General features: G+C 46.2%; 1 protein-coding gene across 1 annotated transcript in view; it reads right to left on the reverse strand.

Annotated features, from left to right (window-relative positions):
* GTF2F2 (general transcription factor IIF subunit 2) overlaps positions 1-25,109 on the reverse strand; it is a 1,410,422-nt gene that overhangs the window by 463,960 nt on the left and 921,353 nt on the right. Inside the window, exon 6 of the mRNA XM_069639167.1 lies at positions 12,266-12,347. Within this exon, the coding sequence (XP_069495268.1) occupies positions 12,266-12,347 (82 nt within the window). The remainder of the gene's footprint in view (positions 1-12,265; positions 12,348-25,109) is intronic.

The raw sequence follows: 25,109 nt of genomic DNA on the forward strand, positions 1-25,109 counted from the left end.
CCGTGCTCTGAGACCCAACCCCATGGCCTATGATACCTAGTCAACAGGATAACAGCAACCCTGTATTGATGTATCGCCACAGTACCCCACCTAGTGCGCATTCCTCCTGTGTTGTATTAACCTGTAGAATAACCTATTGTAGGATTTACAGGGCAACTGACATTGCAGCATTGAATGAATGGGGTGTGCCTGGCCCTTAGGGCAGAAAGTCAAGAAAGACGTCCATCAATGACACTGACCACGCCTGACCGGACAGCGCCTCCCGGATGAGCCCAGCTGACCTGCCCACCCCATGTTGGCACCCGGCGGTGTCCACCAACCACGGAGCGACGCATCACAGCTGCACATATAGTCGTCGCCACCCAATCCCCATGTACATGTGCCCCCTATAGTGTGTAGGTGCCTATGACACTTTTTGTAAATATAAACACCTGTCTTTCTGATTGTCAGACAGAGCGCTCTTGGAGTTTGCAGAGTTCTTTGCATGCCCTATTTTGACTTAGATAAAGCTTCTCTTAAACTCACCCGCACTTGGTCCTAGCCTTATTCCCATTCGTGGGAGAGTCCATTCTTGCCTCTCATTGCAGGGAGGGTCGTGCTATCTGGGGACGCTCGCCTTCAGAATGCCAGGCCCTTTCTAACAAAAGACAAATATTTGCAAATATGCTTCCTCCAGAACTAACAACACGATTCAACAAAAAGATGGGCAAAGATATTAGGCAGCAACAACAACCCCCTCATCTTCAGGATAATGTAATTTTCGGGAAAAATCATGACAAATGAACAATGTAAATAGAACCAATGAACAATACATGTTTTCATATGAAATATAATTGACCAAGTTATGCCAAATGTTAAGTTTGAATACAATCTATAAAAAAGAAAAAAGAGAAAAAAAAAAAAGGAAAAAAAAAACGTACTACTCCCCTCCCCACACCCCAGCCTCTTTTTCTTGGGTCAGGGGTCTCCATCTACTTGTCCCCAGCGGCTCACCTATGACTCACTGGAGCACATCTCTCTTCTCTCCAACTTTCTCAACAAATCTGTCTCCTCAGGTCCCAGCACAGAGAATACTGTATGTGGATATTAGCATCAGTTTTAAAGCCCTCTGAATTGATTGGTCACTTGGCTTCCTATTCCAAGCCATGGGAGGGAAACCTTTAAATGCCTTAATGCCATTTTGGATTTCTTTCAGTTCGTTACCTTTGCAGTAGCTAGTGTGTGCCTGATGCTATGTTCCTGGCTGCCCCCCTGCAGTTTATTATGTGGGTTTCTGCTGTTGAAAGGCCATCAAGTAGGGCAGGAAAATAGTTGCGCAAAATATTTTCTTTGGAAGGGGAGGGAAAATATTACTCTCCTATATTGCTGCAGCTACACAGGATAGTTCTACTGCTGCCGGAAGGAGGGTGGTTGGAACAAGTTAGCTTTTCTTCCTTCAAAGAGCCACACCTGCTGACTAAAGCTTCACTCTAGATGTGCTAGTGTTTACCCATATCATATCTTTTTCTAAATCCCTAGAAACTTCTGGAATACGCTTCTGGTTTGGATTTGTAGACTTAATGCATCTGGGAAGATGCAGTCCCGAATACCTTGTTACTTTGGTGCCTTTTAATTCCTAACCAGTTGCTCTCTTAGGGGGTTCAGGAATAATTCAGGGCTGGTCCTGCCAGTCCTACTCTCAGGCAGACCGGTGGCTGGATGTGATGTTGGAACTGTGACTGTCACAGCAGCCAGAGTAGGCCAGCAATGTGGTGGACTCCCATAGAAACTTTCCTTCGTTCCATAACTGGTAATACGTGTTGACCCAAGAAGGAATGCGCCCTGCAAGGCAGCGAGACAGTACCAGGCGCCTCACAATGCATGTTTTATCGCAGCCAGGCCAAAAGCAGACCTCCAACCCCCACCCAGCCCACCACAAGTTATGACATCCACAACTGCCCCAGTCCAAGACCCCTGAATTCTGTGATACTAGGTGACCTCTGACCGCAAACCATAAAACCAGGGGTCATCAAAGATCTAAAGGAACACAACCCTTCCACCTTATTTCATAATGACAAACTATGTAATATGAGGTACAGGGTGGAATAAAATATAGTCCAAAGCGAGGGTGGAAGCCTTGGGAGCGCATAGTGCGATACAGACTGAGTGATGAATGTGTCATCACTCCCCATGGTCAGCCTCCCCATGCGCCAGTCAACGAGTTTCCCAGGTGCACGCCATACTGACTTACATAGTAACTAATTGCGAAATCGACCTTGGTTCACTGAAGATGAGCCCAGCTGACCCCACATGATAGAAGACGGACTGATGGGGCACGGACCATTAGCAGCCTGGTATCCCCTATGGAGCAGGCAGCCCATGTATATGGTCTCACTAAACAGCCATGCAGGTTTTTTTACTGTATATGTGTGCGTCATTGATGACCGTTTTTCCTTATAACATTCGGCTTGTAATATTTTTCTGCAGAACATTTGTGAGCAGCAGAGTTCTTTGCTGGCATACTTATTTTTTCGTGTGATTAAAACTGGTTATCCTTGCAAGAATATCTTGGCCTTTTTCCCTAGTGGGTTGTATTTTTTCTGGCATGAGCGTTTGTGGGCGTGCCTTCACCTTATAGTGAAATATCACAGCAAAATTAGCAAATTATCTTTCATTACGAAGATGAGGCATAACTATGGTACTAGACAATGGGGGTCTGTGACCAAAAAGTGCAAGGCAAGTAAAGTAACTTTACTTCTGCAGCTCAATTGTATCACCCACAACACAGTTCTAAGCAAATGTTATACTTGGCTTAGTCCTGAGAAGACCAAGGTGGTTAAGACTTATGCAAAGTTATTGCAAAAGGTATTGGTTAAGATGGTTAAATCGTACAATACGCTGATATTTTGTACTTTATTGTGAACGCAAGTGTACATCCAAAGCAGTCTAAAGATCCCTCAGATGGATCTAGCTTGTTCATGCGTATTGCAAGTTGTTAACATATCAGTTCATCACCCTGCAGCCAAATGGATCAGGAACGGAGGTATGGAGCTGGCAAATAATGATATGATACGATATGATATGGCTTTTATAACGCTCCTATACACAAGTGTTTCAAGGTGCAACGAGGCAAGCGTGGGGGAACAGAGGGAAGACAGACAACGATCTTACAAGGCCAGGGGAAATTGAGATAGCGTAAGTGTAAGAGGGGGGGGGGGGCAGGAGAAGTGCGGGGCAAGAGGGAGGGAGCAGGGCAGTGCATAGGATAAACAGTAAAATAAATAAGACAAATAAAAAGTGCAGCCAGCTGGTAGCAAGTGCATGGGTAAGTGCAGACATCAGGTGTCAAGTGCTGGTAGGGGGCTGTAGGGATACATAAACAGTCCATGTGTGAAAGGGTTGCCAGGGGGGCAGTCCAGGTGTGCAACAAGCAGGGAGGGTACCTAGGCCCTATAACAGAGGGTAGCCAGGTAACCAGTGCAGTTTGTTTCAGACAGGAGATCAGCAGGGGAGAGGAGGAGAGAAAGCAGAAGCAAAGAGGAAGGTCTTGAGATGCTTCCGGAACCAGAGATGGTCCTCCTCAAGTTTCAGAGAGACAGGGAGGCTGTTCCAGAGGCCCCAGCCAAAGAAAGATCTACCACCAACTCGTTGCTTGGAAAAGCAACTGACCCTGAGCGGGTTGGAGGCGGATGAGCGAAGAGCTTGAGAAGGAAGATATTTAGAAAGAGTTGAAGGTATCGAGGCCCCATGCCCCAGAAGGCCTTTTGGACAATGCAGAGGGTTTTGAACATAATCCTCGCCGCCACTGGTAGCCAGTGCAGATTCCAGTGCTGGAAAGATGTGATCCCTGGGCTTGAGGCCAAGGACAAGTCTCGCAGTCCTGTTTTGGATGAGTTGCAGAAGGCGGCGAGTAGAGGCAGGTAGATTAAGAAAGAGGCTGTTGCAGTAGACCAGCCTAGAGAGAACCAGAGCTCTGGAGACAGTGAGCTTCTGGGAGAAGGAGAGGAAAGGAAGAATACCTCTGAAGAGATGCAGCTGGTAGTGTGACTTCTTAGAGACGTCAGAGATGTGAGGAGAGAAGGAGTGTGTAGTCGAAGATGACCCTGAGGTTTTTAGCCTCACAAGTGGGAGCAGGCAGAGGGCCAAGAGAGGCCGTCCAGAAAGTGACAGGAAAGGAGGGAGCAGGTGTGCCGATGAGGAGAATCTCTGTCTTACTGGCATTAAGGCAGAGATCGTTGGCGGCACACCACTCCTGGATAGCAGAAAGACAGTCAGAGAGGAGAGAAGAAGAGGTGGCAGAAGGGAGCCTAAAAATGAGTTGAGTGTCATCCGCATAGCACTGAAAGTTGGGGCAGAGAGCGGCAATGCGGTGGGCAAGAAGTACCAGGTATTGGTTGAAAAACCATGGAGAGAGGTTAGACCCCTGGGGAACACAACTGGTAGAGATAGAGGAAAGGAAGGACCCAAGTTGTACCTGAGAGGGTCGATCAGAGGAAAGAAGTCAGTCAAGCCAGGGCCTGATCGGTGATATCCAGGTTATCATGGAGACGGTTATGATAGGATATATGATATTTTATTTGTATCGCGCTCGTACACAAGTGTTTCAGAGCGCGACTAGGCAATGGAGGGGAACAAGGGAGAACACAGCACAACATAAAAACGATCTTACTAGGCCCAGTGACATTGAGAACGCGCAAGTGCATGGGAAAGGGAAAAGGGAAAAAGTGCATGGAAGGGGGAGAGTGGAAAGTGCAGAAGCCAAGGAGCACAGATAAATAAAATAAATAGAAAATTGAGGCAAACTGAGGTAGCGCAGCCAGCAAGTGGCAAGTGCTATGTTTAAGGCAGCAGACTGGGTAAGTCTGAATAATTGCAGAAAAGAAGGGAAATTTGGGGGGGGGGGGGACTGTATGGGTACAGATACAGTCCCCAGTGCAAGGGGTGGCCAGGAGGCAGTGCAGGAAGGTAGCAGGGTGAGCAGGTACCTTGGCCCAGGGGACAGAGGGTGGCCAGGTGCACAGTGCCAAGAGAGCAAATCAGCAGGGGAGAAGGGGAGCGAAGGCAGAAGCAAAGAGGAAGGTTTTGAGGTGCTTCCAGAACCGGAGATGGTTCTCAAGTTTTAGAGTGGCAGGGAGGCTGTTCCAGAGGGAGGCCCCAGCCGAAGATGGAGATCTACCCCCAGCTCGTTTCTTTGAAAAACGACTGACCCGGAGGGAGTTAGAGGTAGAGGAGCGAGGAGCTCGAGAGGGGAGGTATTTGCGGAGGGATCGCTGAAGGTATTTTGGACCCAGGCCCCAGAAAGCCTTGTGGACAATGCAGAGGGTTTTGAATTTAATCCTTGCATCCACTGGGAGCCAATGGAGAGATTTCAAAGCTGGAGAGATACGATCCCAGGGCTTGAGGCCAAGGACAAGTCTTGCAGTCCTGTTCTGGATAAGTTGTAGAGGGCAGGGAGTAGAGGCAGGTAGAATTAGAAAGAGGCTGTTACAATAGTCCAAGCTAGAGAGAACCAGAGCTTGGGATACCATGAGCTTCTGGGGGAAGGAGAGGAAAGGCAGAATACCTCTGAGGAGGTGCAGTCGGAAGTTTGACTTTTTAGAGACATCAGAAATATGGGCCGAGAAGGAAAGTGTGGAGTCAAAGATGACGCCAAGGTTCTTAGCCTCGCAGGTAGGGGTAGGAGGAGGGCCAAGGGAGGCCGGCCAGAGAGTGAGGGAAAAGGATGGAGATGGTGTGCCAATGAGGAGGATCTCCGTCTTGCTGGCATTCAGACAAAGATCATTGGCGGCACAGCAATTTTGAATGGCAGTTAGGCAGTCAGAGATGAGAGCGGGAGAGGAGGTGGCCGAGGGCAGCCGGAAAATGTGTTGAGTGTCATCAGCGTAGCACTGGAAATTTGAGCAGAAAATGGCAATGCAGTGAGCGAGAGTTGCCAGGTATTGGTTGAAAAGCCAGGGTGAGAGGTTAGACTCCTGGGGAACCCCACAGGTGGAGAGGAAGATAGGTGATAAGAAAGACCCCAGTTGGACCTGAGAGGGTCGATCGGAGAGGACAGAGGTCAGCCAGGCCAGAGCCTGGTCAGTGATACCCAGATCATCATGGAGACGGTTGAGCAGGATGGTGTGGTTGACCGTGTCGAAGGCAGAAGAGAGATCAAGAAGGATGAGGACAGAGGGAATGTTAGAATCAAGGTTGGAGAGCAGATCTTCACGGATATTGAGGAGAGCAGTTTCCGTGCTGGCCGCTCTGAAGCCAGACTGGTGGTCATGGAGACAACCAACAGAATCTGAATGAAGGTTAAGCTGAGAGATGGCCAGCTTTTCCAGGAGCATGCCCAGAAAGGGGGTAATGGAAATTGGGCAATAGTTTGCCGGACAGAAAGGATCAGCTGTGGGTTTCTTGAGAAGAGGATGCACAAGGGATTGTTTCAGAGGGGAGGGGAAGGATCCTGAGGCAAACGAGTGGTTGCAAAAATCAGCATGGGCAGGAGCGAGGGTGTCAATGTGGTCCTTGATGGTTTTGGAGGAACAGGGATGAACCTGTTTTGACGAGGCTTTCATAGATCAGACATGTCTAGCGACCTCGACAGGGGAGAAAATAGGAAAGGAAGAGAAGGATGGTGGGGGGGTGCTTAAAGAGGGGTCTCCAAGCACAGACAGAGGGAATAGGAGGGGGAGGGGAGGCAAGGGTGGACAGGATGTCATGGGTTTTAGAGATAAAGTTCTAGGTAAGGGCATTGCAGAGAGCCTGGGAGACAAGAGGAGGGGAGGAGACTGCTGCAGGGTTGGCAAGCTCCTTGCAGATTTTAAGGAGTTCGGCTGAGTTCTTGGATGCCGCAGAGACACAGGCTTGAATGTGGGCTCAGTTTGTCAGAGGATGAGCAAGAAGACCTCCATTTCCCCTCAGCCGCCCTACACTTACGTTTAAGTGTAGCTAGGTCGGAATCATACCAGGGTTGAGCAGGATGGCGTGGTTGACCATGTCAAAGGCAGAAGAGAAATCAAGTAAGATGAGGACACAGGGTGTGTTGTCATGAAGGTTGGAGAGCAGGTCTTCACGGATATTCAGGAGAGTAGTTTCCATGCTTCTGGCAGCTCTGAAGACAGACTGATGGTCATGGAGACAACCAACAGAGTCAGTGTGAAGATTAAGCTTGGAGATGGCCAGCTTTTCCAGGAGTTTACGATAGTTAGCCGGGCAGAAAGGGTCGGCAGAGGGTTTATGAAGAGGGTGCACATGGGAGTGCTTTGTGGGGGATGTAGTGGGGGGTAGACACGAGTGGCGAAGGAGTGGTTGCAGAAGTCAGCCAGAGCAGTAGCCAGAGTGTCAATGTGGTCCTTGATGGTTTTGGACGAGCAAGGTTGAACCTGTTTCGACAAGACTTTCATAGATCTATAAACCTTGTCAGAGGAAGAGCAGGGTGTAGAGGGAAGAGGGGGAGAGGAGGAAAGAGGACATGATGTCCTACGTTTTAGAGATGAAATGAGAAGCCAGGGCCGTGCAGAGTGCCTGGAAGGGGACAGGAGAGGTAGAGACTGCAGCAGGATTGGCCAGCTCCTTGCAGATTTTAAAGAGTTCGGCCGAGTTGTTAGATGCCGCAGAGTATCGGGCTTGGATGTGGACTCTCTTCTTGGTGCGGACAGAGAGCCGGTATTGCCTTTGGCACAGGCGGCAGGCCAGTTTGTCAGAGGGCGTACAGGAAGCACGTCATCACCTCTGCGCCACCCAGCACTTGCATTTAAGGGTGACGAGGTCCGAGTCATACCAAGAGTTGCACTTGGCTTTGGGCTTCAAGCGGATCCTCATGACAGGGGCAAGAGCATCGAGAGTGTCAGATAAAGCAGAGTGGAGCATGGGAAGGGCTGTTTCAGGGTGTGAGTCAGCCAAGTGGGGAGTGAGAAGGTGGCGGTGAAAGCCTCAACGGACACACGCTTGATGGGTCGGATAACTGAGAAGGTAGGCAGAAGTGCTGGAGTTGGCTTGGCCTGAGGGGGTAGAGAGGGTGAGCTGGGAGGAAAGAAGAAAGTGATCACGCCAGGATAGAGTGGTGAGAAGTATCGAAAGGGGAAGGTCTGAGGAGATCAGAACATCCAGAGTGTGCCCTGCAGAGTGAGTCGGGCCAGAGGGGAGAATAGAGAGTGAGAGGGTCACAGAAGTCGCAAAAAGAGTCCAGAGGAAGGACAGGAAGCATTCAGGTGGATGTTGAAGTCTCCAAAAAGGAGGAGTTGAGTGGTCGAGACCAGGAGGGAAGAGGAGAGGTCCTCCCACTCAGAGGAAGGAGGAGATCTGACCCGGTGGCCGATAGATGGTAGCCAGGGAATAGCCAGGAGAGAGAGCCTGCAGAGGAGGCATTCGAAAAATGAGTAGGCCTGCATAGGAATGACAGAGGCAGAAATCCACTCGGGGAAGATCATTGCTACACCCCTTCCAGAAACAAATGGATCTAGGCACGGAGAGGGATCTTGTAGCCATCAGGGAAAATGTTGATTTTGTTTAGGTTTTACAATTTCCGGTGAAAAAAGGTTTTCTACTCAATTGATAAGAGCAATAGTCGCTTCTTGCATGGACCTCTCCTGCTTTTAAATACAGTGGTCAGCAAATAGTAGAAGTAAACATGTTGAAAGGGAATTAACCCTTTGAATGCCAGTTCCCCCACTTTCAAGGAAGGCCAGATTACAGGGGGGAGCTGGGAGGTAACAGAATAGAATTTGTGGGGTGGAGGCAGCACAGAACATAATGCACCCTCGAAGTATGCATGCGTGCGAGAACATTTTGAAAACCAGATCAGCTAAACACTAAAAATTCACTTTTTAAGGAACAAGAACAATTATCAATATTTCCGGACATGCACATTAGTAGCTGTATAGGGACAAAGAATTTTAAAAAAGACAGTAACATGCACAAAAACATCTGCAGACTCCAAACACACACACCTCTATTCAGTTATGTACATTGGGTCACAAGCAAAAAACGAAATGAAAAACATACAGCGAAGTGAAACATGTTCTGCAAACAGACAGAAATCCACAAACACCCCTATTCATTCATGTTCAGTAAGTCTGCGGGGACAGAACATGAAAAACAGTCCGCTAAATGAAAAATATTCCTCAAAACGCTTAAGATTGTCTGTCACACCCAACACAAATTTATCAACATAATGTGCATACAAAACATTTATAAAACAAAATAAATCCGTGGAAAAATCAAATTTAAAAAAGCTAAGGTCAATATTTATAAAACGTTACAATCCTGGGAATGCCATGTTCAGGTTTCATTTACTATTAAACACTAAACATAAAATGGAACCAGCATTGCTAGAGCCTTAACTCAACCTTACACATTTCAAGTAGCATCCACACATTCAACAGCAAACATTGATTAAAACACACACATAAATAACCCTAAGTAAATACGAATATACACCTTATATGAAATTATCCTTTAACAAACATCTCACCTTATGCTAAATGCATTCAAAATATATACCGAAAATTACAATAACTAGAGCAAAAACATCTTCAAACCAAATTTCACACCAAATAATATTTACAACCAATGTACAAACATGCAGTCAGAGCATATAAACGAAACAAAACATTATCATTCAAAATCCAATACAAAACAAGAGAATGAGTTATGGTTTCAGCAGTCTTGGTTTTGTTTTATGCTTAGTGATCAATAATATGTTATAAACCTTAACATTGGCATTCCCAACATGTTGTAGAGATTATCTTTTTATAGATTACAATTCAGGGACTGGACCATGATTGACCTAAATGTTTAGACTTGCCAGGAATTGTTAGAGTATAAAGGATTTATTTTCTCAAACTCCAATTTTTTTTCTATTAACATCTCAATGTCAAGACAGGAAAACGGTAGTGCCTCTCACATCAGCCAACCTGCAAGGTCCATGAATCCTCCCAGCTCCTCGGCCGAGACAGCAAAAATATATTTCCAAGGCTAAACTCCTCCCTCCGAAACAGAACATACTATGTCAAAAATACGGGATTAATTACAAGAAAACGTGTTTCCTATTTGCAATTTTTTCCCCCACCCTTTTTATTGCTCCCCTTACAACATGCAACCCACTCCATCAAAACAAATCAAACCCTTGATCTACAATATTCATTTTTCTTCATTCCACACAAGTGCTAGGTTTGTAGAACAGTGGATTGGTCCAAGTTCACAGACAGTAGAAGCAACTGCCACACCTTTATCTAGCCATCGCAGATGGCTAAGCAGCAAAACTCCACACCCACCAATCAACAGCTTGGAGGAATCATCCCTACATCCTTGCTTGCTTTCCATTCCTTCTCAAATCCAAGGTAAGCTCTCTCACATGAACCTATTTTCCCCCATGCCTATTTCTTAATATGCAGCAAAGCATGCTGGAACCTCTATTCCACATTGAGTCTATTGCCCCCCCTCATACTTTTATTTCTTAACTCGAGTGAAAGGTGAAAGACCAAAGGATTCCAGAACCCAAGAATTCTGCAATCTAGTTCAGGATTTGCTTCTATGACAATGTATTCTGGGAGATATGGTCACCCCATACCTTCCAAGCAGAATTTCAAACGCATACCTACATACATACACGCACATATACATACTAGATTGGGGGGAAAGAAAGGAGAAGGAGGTGGCCATCAAGACCAGACCGTATATTCTTGTATGAAAAGGTCTGATAAAGCATGAGGACAAAATGCCTCAAATGGCCAGGGGGTCATTTGTTGATTAGATGGGTGATGCAGGTTTGGGGTGTGAAGGTGCTACGCCTCACGGGCAGAGTGTGTTCCAGTGTTATTTAGGTTCCACTGTTTGTAAAAGCCAATTCTTACATTATTGAAAACGTTAACAAGACACACATACATCTGATTGGGTAGATACCATTGACCAAGTGTTTAGAGATTGGGTAGATACCATTGACCAAGTGTTTAGAATCTCTTACTGGTCGCTTTGTCTTGCTCATATATTTCGGGGAATGTTGTGCTGAGCGTTACATGTATCCATCATATTGTAGCTTTAAGAACTATGCCATTCTGGCTAAGGATGCAGAACAAGCAAATGGCCTTTATAAACGGAGGCCCTTAGAGTTAGGCCTCGATAGCTATACTCTGACAAACCCAGGCTCTCCCACATCAAACCCTGAATCTATAAATGAAGAATGCAGAAGATCGATAATTATTCTAACCTGTGTTAGGAGGTATTACTAACCATTTGTGCATGCTAGCTCAAACCCAAGACTTGATATTTATTTCACAGAGAATGTGCCTGTTCCCAATTGTGTGCAGTCAGACTGACGGAATTGGGAACAGGCGCATTCTCTGTAAAACAGTACACTATCTGTAAATGTAATCACTATTTACAAACACACCGGAATAATTACGATCTTAGAGTTATTACATCTACAATGTTAATACAAACTGTTTAACACCAAATATTGTGAGCTTCATATTTTTTTTTATTTTTTTTAAAAGAGACCCGCCTACAATAAGGGGCATACTTTCAGTGTTGTTCAATATCAAGGCCGTTGGTTGTGATCCTCCACTTAGTAGAGCATCCCTCAATTGAATAATCAATTTAGACGTATTTAAGCTTAGTGGCGCAGCCCAGTATAATCCGACAACTAACTAGTCTCAAATATATACCAATTTGGACAGCTGCTAAACAGTTTGTGGAGGCTTTGGCTGTTCACCCACACCCAGTCTTCTGATGCACGGTCTGCGAGAACACTGCAAGACAAGTCTGGAGGTTTCCTGGGCTAGCTAGGCCCCGACACAGCAAAGCTCTGGCAGCTCCAGCAGCTCCAGCAAGGCATCTTTGCCAGAGCTCCGCTCTGTCTTATTCCGTCCCATTTCCTACCCTGGCTGTAGCGGATTGTGCCCCTTACCTGGGTTGACATGTATTATAAATACATGACCGTTTGTGGACAAACCATTTCTAGGTTTTATAAGCATAACATTTTATCATTTGATAGGAATATTTTGCATTTACGATTGCTGCTACTAACCTTCTATATTTGTAGCACACCAGATGTATTATACATAGTGTTGTGCTGTTCAGTAAATAGTTTCTCTAAACATACAAATATGACATAACCAGTAATATTTCTTCTGCGGTTTTTAGGTGCTTGGGATCATGTCGATCTAAGCAAATTCACAAGGGCCACAAATAGATGCAAACACACGCGCTGTATTGTAGGGTGTTTGTCAGTAGGAAAAACAGCCAACACTTGCAAGAAAAAGAAAGCAAACACACAAACGGTATTTCAAGAGGAAACACTAACTTCTTCAGCTTCATGTAGTTTTCACTTGGAGCTGCCCTGCATTCGGCACGTTGCACCACTATTCCTTCCATAGCAAGTTTATCTAAAAAGGAAAGAAAACATCTTATTGCCAAACATATACGTGCAGCAAGGTGTACAACAGTTTCCTTCAGCGTCCGTGCCATGTGAAAAACGAAACTAGTACAGAAAACTGCTACAATACGAACACTATACAAGCAGAGAAAGAAAAGCACAGCATTTGATTCATAATCATTTCGTTTACTGAAAAACTTTCAGGTTTCACTCATTTTCCTTTACAGTAAATGGCATTGATAGGTAAAACCTCTCGCTTTCTTTCTTGGCTAAAAATCTAGGCGGCTGGGAGGTTTTCTCGCTCTTGGTCATTACCAGCACGTCAGTTTTTCTCGTCCGCAAACGTTAAAACGGTGCATCGTACCATCAGAATGGTGTTAAAAAGCTCTAGCTTCTTAGCTGCACTACTTCCAGCAAGCAGCCAGGTTAAGTACAGGTACAGACCCTCAACGCCCCCTGTTTTTAATTCTGTTCAAACAGAAATTGTCTCTAAGAAGAGCATTCAGGGCTGGTTTCCTCTGAAGTTCTTCAGGTTCCCTGCACAATCTCACATGGCTGCTGCTGGACTTGGGTCACTGTAGCGGTCAGTCTGAAAACATCCCTGATGAATAGGCGGTCCTCTGGGCAAAGAGCTGTCCCCGAGGTCAGAGGATCCCGGGCATGATTCGAGCTCCTTCAAGTCCCTGCTGGGTGAAGCTGTGACGAGGGTTCAGGGAGGACTAAACCACATAAGGTTACAGAGGATGTATAAACTGTATTCCTCTAAGGTTTTTTACATGCCCGTGGCATGTCATTCCATGCATATATTGTGCATGTATTGTTCCTGAGCGGTCAAATCTGAGCATGCCCAGAAAGGCATACACAGACATTGTTTCCAGGGCCACCTTTCCTCAATCCCGGGAATTTTCAGTTAAAGTGACCTTAAAAAACCTCTTCTTCCACACTGTTTTTCAATGAGGAGTCAAAGGAAGTGCAGACTTGAAAGTATTTAGAGAGGCGTTGGAGGTGGTCCTAACCCAGGTGTCTCTGTGTATGCAACTTCATAAATCTGTTCATGCCTCCTCTTCTAGCCCTACGGTAATGCAACTCAGATCTCTGCCATAGAAGGCTGCTACCCTTATATTCAAAATCAACAAAAAAAAACTTTTACACACATAATGAGCACATTAGATGCCTCACGTCAAAACATTACCTGATCACTGCTGGGGGCGATAAGGAATAAGTGGGAGGAACATACAGTCGAAAGAACGTTACCAGGGGTAAGTAACTTGTTCTTCGAATGGATTGTGTCCTCCCACGTATTCCTGATCTTTGATACACTCCCAAAACAGTGTACAGTTTTTGGAGGGGGGGGGGGGGGGGAGTCAGAATTGTATATGACACTTAAATAGTTTTCATCAGTGTGGGTGCACGGAATGCAATACTGCTTTGCCAAATACAGTTTCCTGACCTGAGGAAGAGTCGAAACTATACTGTTTAGTGAAGGTGTGTACAGACCATGTGGCAGCCACACAGATTTCCTTTATTGGTACTCCCATCTGTAAAGCAGAGGAGGTTGCCATGCCTTTAGTCGAATGATCCTGGAGGCCTTTTGGAGGATCTATTCCCACCAGTCTGTAGCATTCTGATATTGCCAATATAATCCATGTATATAGAGTTTGTTTAGTAAGAGCCATACCCAATTTGTGACCGAATCGCCCACAAAGAATTGGTCATTCTGTCTTAACTTTGTCATTCTAGATATATAAAAGCTCAGTGCATGTTTAGGGTCAAGCCTGTGAAACCTCTCCTCTTCCTGCCCAGGATGTGGAGGAGGGTGAAATGATGGTAAAGTTATCTGAGATGAAAGACAATTGTGGGTAGAAAAGTGAGTTTTACCTTCAGCACCACTTTATACTTGTAAAAGACAGTATAAGGAGGCAGATGTAATCGCTACTAAAAAAGATGTTTTTTAGGTTTAGTAGCCTTAAAGGACAGGAGCGTAATGGCTCAAATAGAGCCCCCATCATAAACTTCAACACTAAGTTGAGATCCCAGACTGGGACTTGAAAAGGGACTGGAGGGGAAAACATTTATCAGTCCCTTTATAAATTGTACTATTAGAGGTATCTTAAAGTAAGAAACTTCTTCTGAAGTGCCCTTAAAATAGAAAGCGCTGCCAAATATCCCTTGATGGTACCAATCTGGAGACCCAGATTAGCCAGATGTAACAAAAAGGATAACACCATTGGTGTAATATATGTAAATGGGTCAACATGCTCATCTCTGCACCAGCTGCAGAACTTATTCCAATGGCACAAAGATTTCTTTGCTGCCCTTCTGGGCGAAAGCAAAATCTCCATTATGTCGTCCAGGATGTCCCAATCCTTGTATCTCAGCCTCTCAAAAACCATACGAGAAGGCGGAGCGTCTGGATATTTTTTTTTTTCTTCCTCTCTTCCTCTCTTCCTCTCTTTCTCTCTCTCTCTCTCTCTCTCTCTCTCTCTCTCTCTCTCTCTCTCTCTCTCTCTCTCTCTCTCTCATTGGAGGGCCGATGGACATGTGCAGAAGGTCCAGGTACCACATCCTCCTGGCCCAATCCGGGGCAACTAGGATAATGGATTTCCTGAACTTTCTCAACCTCCCGATTACGTGAGGCATGACAGGGACTGAAGGAAACACGTACTGGAGTGGAAATTCCCAGTCCACCGCAAACGTGTCTCTTAGAGCTCCTCTTTGGGGAAATTCCCATGAGCAGTACAGCTCGCACTTCCGGTTCACACTTGTCGCGAACAAATCCACTTGAGGGGTCCCCCAAAGGGTGACGATCTCTTGAAGGACTTACTCAGCTAGCACCCACTCATGTGAGACTGCTCTGCCTATTCAGAGCATCCATCGTTGTGTTCTGCTTTCCGGCAAGGTGAACTGCTGGCACAGATTCCTTCTTGTAGTGTCCAGAACCAGAGCTGCAATGCCTCTCTGCACAGTGGTAGTGACCCTACACCACCTCTCTGTTGAGGTAGTACATGGCCACTGTGTTGTACGTCATTATCAGGGCATTCTTTCCCCGTACAAAGGGCAGAAAGGCCTTCAGCGCTAGTCTGATTGCCCTCAGCTCCAAAAGGGCAATAATGTATTTTGGACTCCGATGGAGACCAACGACCGCTGATTGTCAGATCGCTGGTGTGGGCTCCCCACCCCGTGAGTGAGACGTCCGTCACTACAGTTTCCTCCGGCCATGGTTGCCAAAACTGTTCTCCTTTCAAGATGTTCTCCCAGCAGGCCTCCCACCGAAGGTTCTGTGAGATTCTGTTCTGGATTTGTAGGTCCGACATTTTTCCTGAGAGTTGGGACCACCGAGTCCTGAGAGCCCATTGGAGAGATCTCATCCTTAGGTGAGCACCAGACAAATACAGGGTGTCATAAGGCCGAGCAACCTCAGAAAATCGAAGGCCGGTAGATGTTGGGCATTTTAAAATTTGATCATCTGCAGAATGTCTTGAGGCCTCACCTCTGGTGGCAAGTCTTTTCCCAGGGATGCATCCAGGTCTGCTCCGATGAATTGGAGCCTTTGAGATGGTATCATGTGGAACTTCTTGAAGTTGAGGGGGAAGCCCAGTCTGTGAAGGGAGTGACAGGTATACCTGAGATGTTACAAGGCCTGTTCTGGGGAACTGGCCCTGATCAGCTAATCGTCTAGGTTGGGGTAAATATGAATTCCTCCCTCTGCTGAGACTTGCTGCCACAACCGCCATCTGTTTGGTGATCACCCTCAGGGTGGAGGTCAGCCCAAATGGCAGAACTCGAAACTGATAATGAGAATCGCCAGCAGCGAACCTCAGGTACTGTCTGTGCTTGTGATGGATCAGCACATGAAAGTAAGCATCCTGAAGGTTCGATGATCCAATCCTGAAGCTGGAGAGCCTGAAGGATCTGAGAAAGGTTAACCATCTTGAACTTGTCCTTCCTGAGGAACTTGTTCAAGTCCAAGATAGATCTCAATCCTGCCTCCTTCTTGGGGATTAGAAAGTACAGGGAGTACCAACCCTTGTTCCTCTCCGCTACAGATACTGGTTCTATAGCAGCTTTCTCTAGCAGGGTTAGTATCTCCTGTATAAGGGGTGGATCAGAAACTTTCAAAGAGCAGTTCCCTGGTGGATGACAGGCTTTTGCAGAAAGGGTAGGCAGTAACCCTGGGCAACTGTTTCCAATGCCCATGCATCTGAAGTAATAGCCTGCCATTCTGTCAGATGCTGCAACAGTCTCCTTCCACTACAGTCTTGTGAATCAAGTCCTCAGAGAGGTTTTGGGGCGGCTGATGCAGTGGCTGAAGGTATGGTAACCGCTGCTATTGCAGTCTTAGTACTTCTTTCCCGTTCACCACGGGGGAATCTTCTTTGTCCCCTTTGAGCTGGCTGTCCTCTGCCCCTTCTAAATGTGGAGTAGTGACGAAAGGACCTACCCCTCTAGGGTGTACCAGGGAGGCAGTTTGGAGGATGTCTGATTGCAGCATCAAGTGATCTGGCTGCTGCCTTAGAAGTTTGCAGCTTCTCCAAACTCTCATCAGCCTTGCTTCCGAATAAATGAGTGCCGTCAAAGGGCAAGTTGAGAAGTCTGGATTGTACGTCTAGGGCAAATCCTGACTTTCTCAACCAGGCAGACCTGCGCATAACTGTACTTGCCGCCATAGCTCCGCTGATACCGTCAGCAGAGTCGAGACCAGTCTGGAGGGATTCGCACATCGCATCTTTCCCATCCAGGACTATGTTTAAAAACCAGTCTCGCTCTTCCCCTTCGGGGATATGGTCAGTCGCCATGGAAATGCACTCTCAAAGGGTGTGCATAAATCTTGCCAACATGCACGTGGCATTGGTCTATTTCAAGGCCGTACTTCCAGGCCGTCTTAATGTGTATCATCCCTATCCGGATGGATTGTAGGATCGGCATTCTGTCTACTTGTTGAGGTGGCAGCTTGAACCACCAGACTCTCTGGTGTTGGATGTTTCGACAAGTAAAATGGATCAGAGCTTGAAACTATATTTTGAAGGGAACTTCTCGTTAAAGCCAGAATAACCTCAGGTGCCTCTCATTTGGTAGCCACATGCCTTTGTAAGGCTTGATGGAACGGCACAATTGGGTCCTCTTCGGGTCCCCTGTCCAAAATGTCAGTTAAATTGTCTTGTACAAAGACTGGAGTCGATCTCGACCAACCCATATACTCCATAACCCTTGACATCAATTGTCTATGTCACTTCTGCATGGTCACCGGGGTCTGCTCTGCCAAACTCAACCTCTGGTGAGGTGTCTAACCCACTGGCATCATGCAGGCATTCTTGCAAGTTCTTAATTCTAGAATCCTCTGAAATTAATGCCTCAGGCACTGATGGTGTACCATACTCTAGACCAAAGGTCTAGATTCATCAGAGGATTCCTCTGCATCCTCATAAATGGAGGAGGGAGACTTGAAATATTCAGTGCTGGGCAAAGGAGCATATATTTTCTCCATTGTTGTCGATGTCGTTATAATGTTAGTGGTCAAACGAGCCGAAATCGTCGAGACTGTTGACACCTGTGGCGTTGAGGAGCTCGAAGCTTAGATGGCTTCTCATAAGCTTGACACTGATGATGCACCTTTCGACCCTGATGGTGTTGATGTTGAGTTTTTTGGTGTCGTTGACTACTCAGTCTTTGAAGGGACTTTTCCTCGACTCGTGGGATCCTTCGATCGCTCTTGAGGAGTTTTACCTGCCGAGTCTGAAAACGCACAGCTTTTATGCTTATGTTGTCTTTCGACCGGAGCATGGCTTTTGGATGTAGTCAAGGGGGACAAGGCCGCATTCTCGAACACCTTTCAGATTTCTTTTACATTTTCAATCTAAAATCTTCCCACTGGCTGGTGAGGCAGATTTAGTGGGGCAAACGACCCGTTTCGGTGATGAACTGAAAGACGAGGAAAATGGCGATCTATGACGCCGTTTCTTTCCATGTCTCGATGATGACGAGGGGTGTGAACCACTATGTGATCAGGATAATTTTTTCTTTTGACGGAGTCGGAGGGGATTTTTGGGTCCCACCTGCCGCAAGTTTCCCTCCGTGCTCTCGGAGGGCTTTCGACATCATGAACAGGCAGTCCTCACACTCCAATGGCAGATGAGTGGATCCCAGACACGATAGACTTATCCTATGGGGGTCCGTAATGGACATCTTCGCACCGCAGTTGATGCATTTCTTGAAACCCGACTTTGGAGTGGCAGCCACTGATGATGAAGCAATTTCTATCGATATTCACTCGAAGATTAAAGATTTACTCAAAGATTAATCTCAAAGATTTTTCTCACAAGCAACGAAGCGTACCGTATCCGAAGCACAAGTGCGAAAACCCAGAACTGAAGCCTTCGGTGAGGTCTACATCGAGACAGAGGCCTCTGAGGGACATCGAGATGACGGGCATCGACGCACAGCGCTCCATACTGACATTTTTTTCCAAAGCAGCAAAGCTGGATATTGGAAATATCAAGGATAAGCAATACATTGGAGGACACAAACCATTCAAAGTAACATTATTGCCTGCTACACCACACACGATCTATAGGATGATTTCCAGGTTCTTAATAGCCAAATGCAGACAGAAATGCGCAACAACCAGTTCACTACATTCTCGCCTGTGGAAAGGTTTAAATTACTAACCTGTAACTTGTTCTCCAGCAAGGGTCTGGCATGGATTCACATGCTCATGAATATTGCCCGTCAGGCTGGGAATCCTCAGTAAAAGAAAAATGTTTCACTTTAAAACTGTATTTCTTCTCTAAACCAATCACTGTCCTCTGGGTCATACTGCCACCATACAATGACAGTCCTCTCCCTAAGCTCCACCCCTGGTGGCCATCTTCAGATTTGGTCAAGCATGTAAAGGCGGTATGAACCAAGAAGAGCCACAGAGGGGAAGGCGGAAGGGTTCGCATGTGAATCCATGCCAGACCCATGCTGGAGAACAATAGTTACAGGTAAGTAACTTAAACCTTATCCAGCATGGGGTCTGTCATGGATTCACATGCTCATTAATAATGATAACACAGCAATACACATACCCAACCAAAGCTCAACAGAAGCAATAAACGCTCACTTCTGGAACAGACTCGTCTCAAGCAAACAGGTTGCGTAGCACCACTTGGCCAACTCGGAACTCCGCCCTGGAATCCCTGTCGACGCAGTAGAACCTTGTGAAGGTGTGCGTGGATCACCACGTTGCAGCCCGGCAGATGTCAAGCAGGGGCAGAACAGAGAGAAATGCTGTCATTGATCCGATGGCTCTGGTGGAGTGGGTTCTCGGCTGGCCTGGCAGCGGCCCCATAGCTAGTCTATGACAGTGCATGATGCAGCCAGAGAGCCACCTGGAGATGGAAGCCTTCGAAAAGGCCTTTCCTTGATTTACATGTCCAAAGTTGATTAACGACTGAGAAGAAAATTCTTCATACGTACCACATGGAACTTCAACCTGAGCAACATCCAGCGAACGCAAAGCCCTTTTCGCTGGTGAGGACCGATTCAGGAAGAATACAGGTAACACCAAAGGTTCGTTGAGGTGGAATTTTGATGGCACCTTGGGCATAAAGGTTGGGTGTGTACACAGTACCACCTTTGTAGAGTAGATAGACTAGTAAGACTGGCAAGACCGGGCCTGTATCTCCCGTCCTCGACCCGCCTGGCTGAGGTGATAGCCAAAAGGAAAGCCGTTTTCCACAAGAGAAACTTGAGTGGGGCCTGATGTATAGGGTCGAAATGCGCTTCCATGAGTTTAGTTAGCACAACATTGAGCTCCCAAGCCGAGGCCAGAGCCTTCACCTGTGGGAAAGTCCTGAAGAGTCCTTTGAGGAACTCCTGGACAAGCCTGTGAGAGGGATGGGCTGCCCGGGGACCTGGATATGTCGGCAAGATGCACCTTAATAGAGGTGTGAGCCAGTCCTGCTTTGGCCAAGGGGAGCAAGTATGGTAGATGTTGCGGAGCCGTGAAGTAAGTGATTTCAATCAGGCACACACCCAAGTCTCGCCTAGCATGTGGTGCGCAACTGAAACCCTTACATATTTTTATCTATAAGTTCAATATTCTGAATGATATACCACTCATATCACACCCTTCTCAAAACACCCCCAGGTTACACAGAACCAGGAATCAGGCTAGTTTGCAAAGGTAAATATTTATTTATTTAGAATTTAAAATCACAATATATTTTTAATAGGTAACAATCACCAATGGGTGACGAGAATAATGAATAATATCTTTAATGCACTGGGAATCAGGTAATGAGCAAAAAGAATGCAGCACAGAAAATAATACTTTTGGGTTGGTTTGCAACAGATGGCACTGTGGTTAGAGGTTCCCCCTGCAACACCCCTCAACCCACCCAAATAGACAATTTAAATAGATGTGAGGAGAGAGCAGGTACTCAGGAATAATGCAGATCAAACAGAATATCGCTCCCACCTTCCCCCCTTAAACACAAGAGAAAAACGGAATTGACTTTTCAATTGTCAGGATGGCTTTGAAACTGGCTGAGCAAAAACACTAAATTTGGTCAGAAAATGTTTAAGTTATTATAAATTTCTACGGGAGCAGCTTTGAACAGATGTAAATAATCATAAGCAATGATTTAATCAAAAGAAAACATTTGGAATCTCAAAGGCTAAGTGGGAAATAATGTAAAGGAAATTCACACGTGTAAAACTTTTGCAAATGTAAATTCGCGGCAAACTTTTACTATGCGATTATTGATAAAAACATGTCAATCACACTGTTTCGCACTGCGGTTCTGGGTTGTGGCTGTAGCTAAGGATGTTAGGTATCGGCCAGAATTGAAATTCCGTTTCTATCCTTAAAACTGAGGGAGTTATGGAGGTCTTAGTGAGAGATGTTTTTCGGAAATAAAGACACGAATTTGGAAAAGAACTTCAGTTTAAAATCGTAAAATATGGCTTATGCTTCTACTCAAGACTAGAGCATGCAGACTAGACAACAAGGTTGGGCCGCAGTAAGCTCCGAGACTGATTCATGACTTCAGTAACAGATCCCCAGCACCTTCCCTGGTGGAACCAGTCCACACACTCGAAGTGGGATTTTTGGATGAGAGTTACACAAATAAAAGTGACTATGAAAATGGCGCTTTAGCAAATAAGACAGAATAAGATGGCACTAAAGATTTTGACACTTCCTGGTTATGGAGGTAAGGATAGTTCAGAGATTTAGGGTGGGACAAGATAAGCAAGGTATACAATAGTTCTCTAGCGTCCTATTAAAATTCACAATCCACTGGGATTTAAGATTTTTGGCCCGTCAAGATTCTGGTCAATGGATCGGGTCTAACAGGGAAAGATAGCACATCAGGCGCAGGACTGGATCAGCTAGGCCCGTCACCAGAACTGCACAGGTATCTGGATATGTCAATTCAGTAAGATTGCGAGTTCATAAGGAAAGCTTTTATGGTAGCAAGCCAGATAGTTTCAGGATGCTTCCCTACACCGCAGCGCTCCACTGGGTTGTAAGGATTAGTTCAGGATTGATGCCTAGCTGAAAATGGTTCAGCTACTGCTTGGCCTGACCCTTGGCATCTGGATCTAGAAGGATGTTAAAGGCTGGATGTTGAATGCTCGATCAGAGTGCTTCGCTGGAATCAGAAGAGAGTCCCTATGTGTTGTCAGCTGTCTCTATTTATCCTTTCCAATGACATCACACAAACTGGTGTATGGGCCGGCTTACTAAGCTTGCCCCTATGAACTGGGATTGGATCAGAGCCTCATCTCCGCCTTGCACCAGAGTGATTGGATCAAGGACAGATGTCAAATTTATGGTTTGGTTTTTACAATCCTTCGAAACCTGCGCTAGCCACTAGTATCAAAATCGAATTTTGTCCTAAATACATATTTACACATTTGTAAACTATGAAAATCACATACAAGGATTACATATATTATGGAGTATCTGTTCCTCGAAATCCCACAGCTGTGAGACCTTGCATCGTCTTTTTTGCAGCATTTTGTCCATTTCGCCATGAACACATTCTCCTAACTTTCTCCAAATTTACACAAATATGCGTGTTTATAGGAATGTGTGTGCAAAGTTTAACAAATCTAGCCTAAATACAGTTCCCATAAAACCACATATATTGCCCTTCCTGTCCAGAATATGCTACACAGTGCCACCACGTTTTGAAATGTAGGACCAAAAATTAAAGTAACAAATCTGTCCGTTTTATATTTCTCACCATTTCTGATAGCGAGTTATAAGTCTCTAAAAATTGTTCATTACAGATTCTTAGCAGCAAATGGTCTGCCTTCCGTCTGTCTCTAGAGTCTTGCATGCATCAGCTAGGTTGACTCTCTCTTCAACCATCTGCCTGAAGCCCGGAAAGACTTCTGGTCTGGCGAGTAGCCCCCACCTTTTTGAGATTTCCTTCTGCAAGCCTAGTTTACGACCTTTTCACACGTCCGTTTCCTGGCCTGGAGGATCTGTCATTGTTCAGTCCCAGGCAGCAAGACAAAAGTCTGTCCTGCCCCACAATTATAATATGTCAGTGAGCATCTGCTGAGAGGAATGCCCTCCCCTTGGGTGGAAACCGGTTTTTCAACTTCTTGCAGGCCCAGCCAGCCTAAGTTACATTTTAATTTCTTGACTTAAAATCAGCACAAAACAAACTTGTTGCATCAGATGACACAGATAAATTACATTCTTAGATTTAAACCTGTGGGATCAAAACGACTGAGATCCATGTTCTTTTCAGCAACAGTCCTTTTATATTTGCTAATCTGGCAGATCTTTAGTTTTATTCAACTTTAAGTTTAATCAGGAGAGCCCATTTGACAGGTGCCGTCACTCACGGGTAGCCCAGTGTGGCTGCACACTTATTTTTGACATGATCTGTCATTCACAGGCAATCCAGTTTTGCTGAGAAAATGTTTTGCCCTTAACATTTTAGGACTTTGTAAATTCACAGTGCTTCATTAGATTAATGATTTGTAGCACCAAGCAAGATTTTGAGTGTTGGACAGTGTTTTGTACAGGCATTTTGAAGTTTCAGCAGCATAGTAAATGTCATTTACAGGTGAATTTTGGAGTTTCACTGGCAAAGTGCTGCTGCTCCCTCGGTACCCCATGTTTACTTGTAGCCCACTGGCACTTTTTCTGCAGCGTGCTCTGTTCCACCACACATACACCATTGATGGCAGGTTGTGCAGCCATCTTTTTGTGTGTTGAAAAACGCGTTTTTGGAGGTTTTGGCGCACACAAAGGTTTTGCCACCATTTTGCGGTTTCTCGCACCATAGATAGAGTGAGGCCGCATAGTACAGCTGAGTGGGTCAATACATCCCACAATGACACGCAGAGGGGTAATCTTCTGAGCTCTGCACCACACAGAGAAGCGTTTACATTTATGTCCGTAGCCCTTCAACATTGACGAGGCTCTGACCCTGGCCAGGATGTCCTTACAATCCGCGGTTAATGCATAACCTCCAAACTCTAGGGCTGCAGGAGCCATGCCCTCAGGTTCAAGGACTCTGGGTCGTGATGCAAAATTGTCCCACTCCCCTCTCTGGTGAGAAAGTCCTGGGACAGCGGCAGTCTGATGGACTCGACCACTGACAGATGTAAATCCAGATACCAGATCTGCCGCGGCTGCACCAGGGCGACAAGTATCATCCTGCAGTGGCACTGTCGGAGTGTGTTGAACACATGTAAGAGGAGGGGAACAGTGAAAAGATGTATAGGTACCATCCCTCCCATGGGAACGAGAACATGTCCCTCAAGTTCCTCGGTCGCGGGAACCTGCTGGCGAACTTTTGACACTTGGTGTTTGCTGCCGTTACAAACCGGTCGATCTGGGGCTGGCCCCATTTGCCAAACAGAAAATCCACCTGCTCCTGGCAAAGCTCCCACTCGTGCAAGAGCGCAGTTTTCCGCTGACCGAGTAAACAACGGTGTTCTTGACTTCTGTTAGGTGAAACAAAACGAGGAACATGTCTTGATGAATGTCCCAGCGCCACAGGTACTGGGCTTCCTTGGAAAGCGCTGATGAGCGAGTCCCCCCTGTGTTTCCGGATGTAGAACATAGTGGTGGTGTTTGTGAAGATCCTCATCACCTTGCCTTTCAACAACGGGAGAAAAGATTTGAGGGCCCAGAATACTAGGATGTTGATGTGTAGGTCCCACTCATGTGGTTGCCAGAGGTCTCTACCCTGCAACTGTCTGGCTCTTTGAAAGTGGGCTCCCTATCCCACTAGGGAGGCGTCGGTGGCGACTGTCTCCTGTTAAGGAGGAACCTGAAACTGAACTCCCTGGACAAGGTGTGGCCGTACGCCCCCGCCAATGAATCACTCAACAGAACTCCTTGTTGAGCGAGATGTTGTCCACAAAATGTCCTGACACCTGCATCCACCTACTCCTGGAGCGGTCACATGTGCACTCTGCACAGGAGAACAGGGCTGATGCAGGAGGACATCATGCCCAGCAGCGACTTGATGGATCGAACCGTCACCATCTGCACCAACGACAAGCGATGTACCTTTCCCTGTATGGCTCTTGCCCTCTCCTCCAAACGAGAAGCCAGACAGGTCACTGTGTTGAGTCTGGCGCCTTTAAACAGCATGCCCTGAGATGGCATCAAGCAAGACCTTGGATAGTTTATGGAGACCAACTCTGTCAGCAGATGCACACTCTTCGATGTGTGGTCGCCCGTCAGCGCACCTGAGCAGGAAAGCACTAGCCAGTCATTCAGGTAGGTGTATATGTGGATGCCTTGCAGACA

Source organism: Ambystoma mexicanum, chromosome 7q (assembly GCF_040938575.1).
Source record: "Ambystoma mexicanum isolate Mex_15411 chromosome 7q, UKY_AmexF1_1, whole genome shotgun sequence".
In the NCBI taxonomy this organism is placed as follows: Eukaryota; Metazoa; Chordata; class Amphibia; order Caudata; family Ambystomatidae; genus Ambystoma; species Ambystoma mexicanum.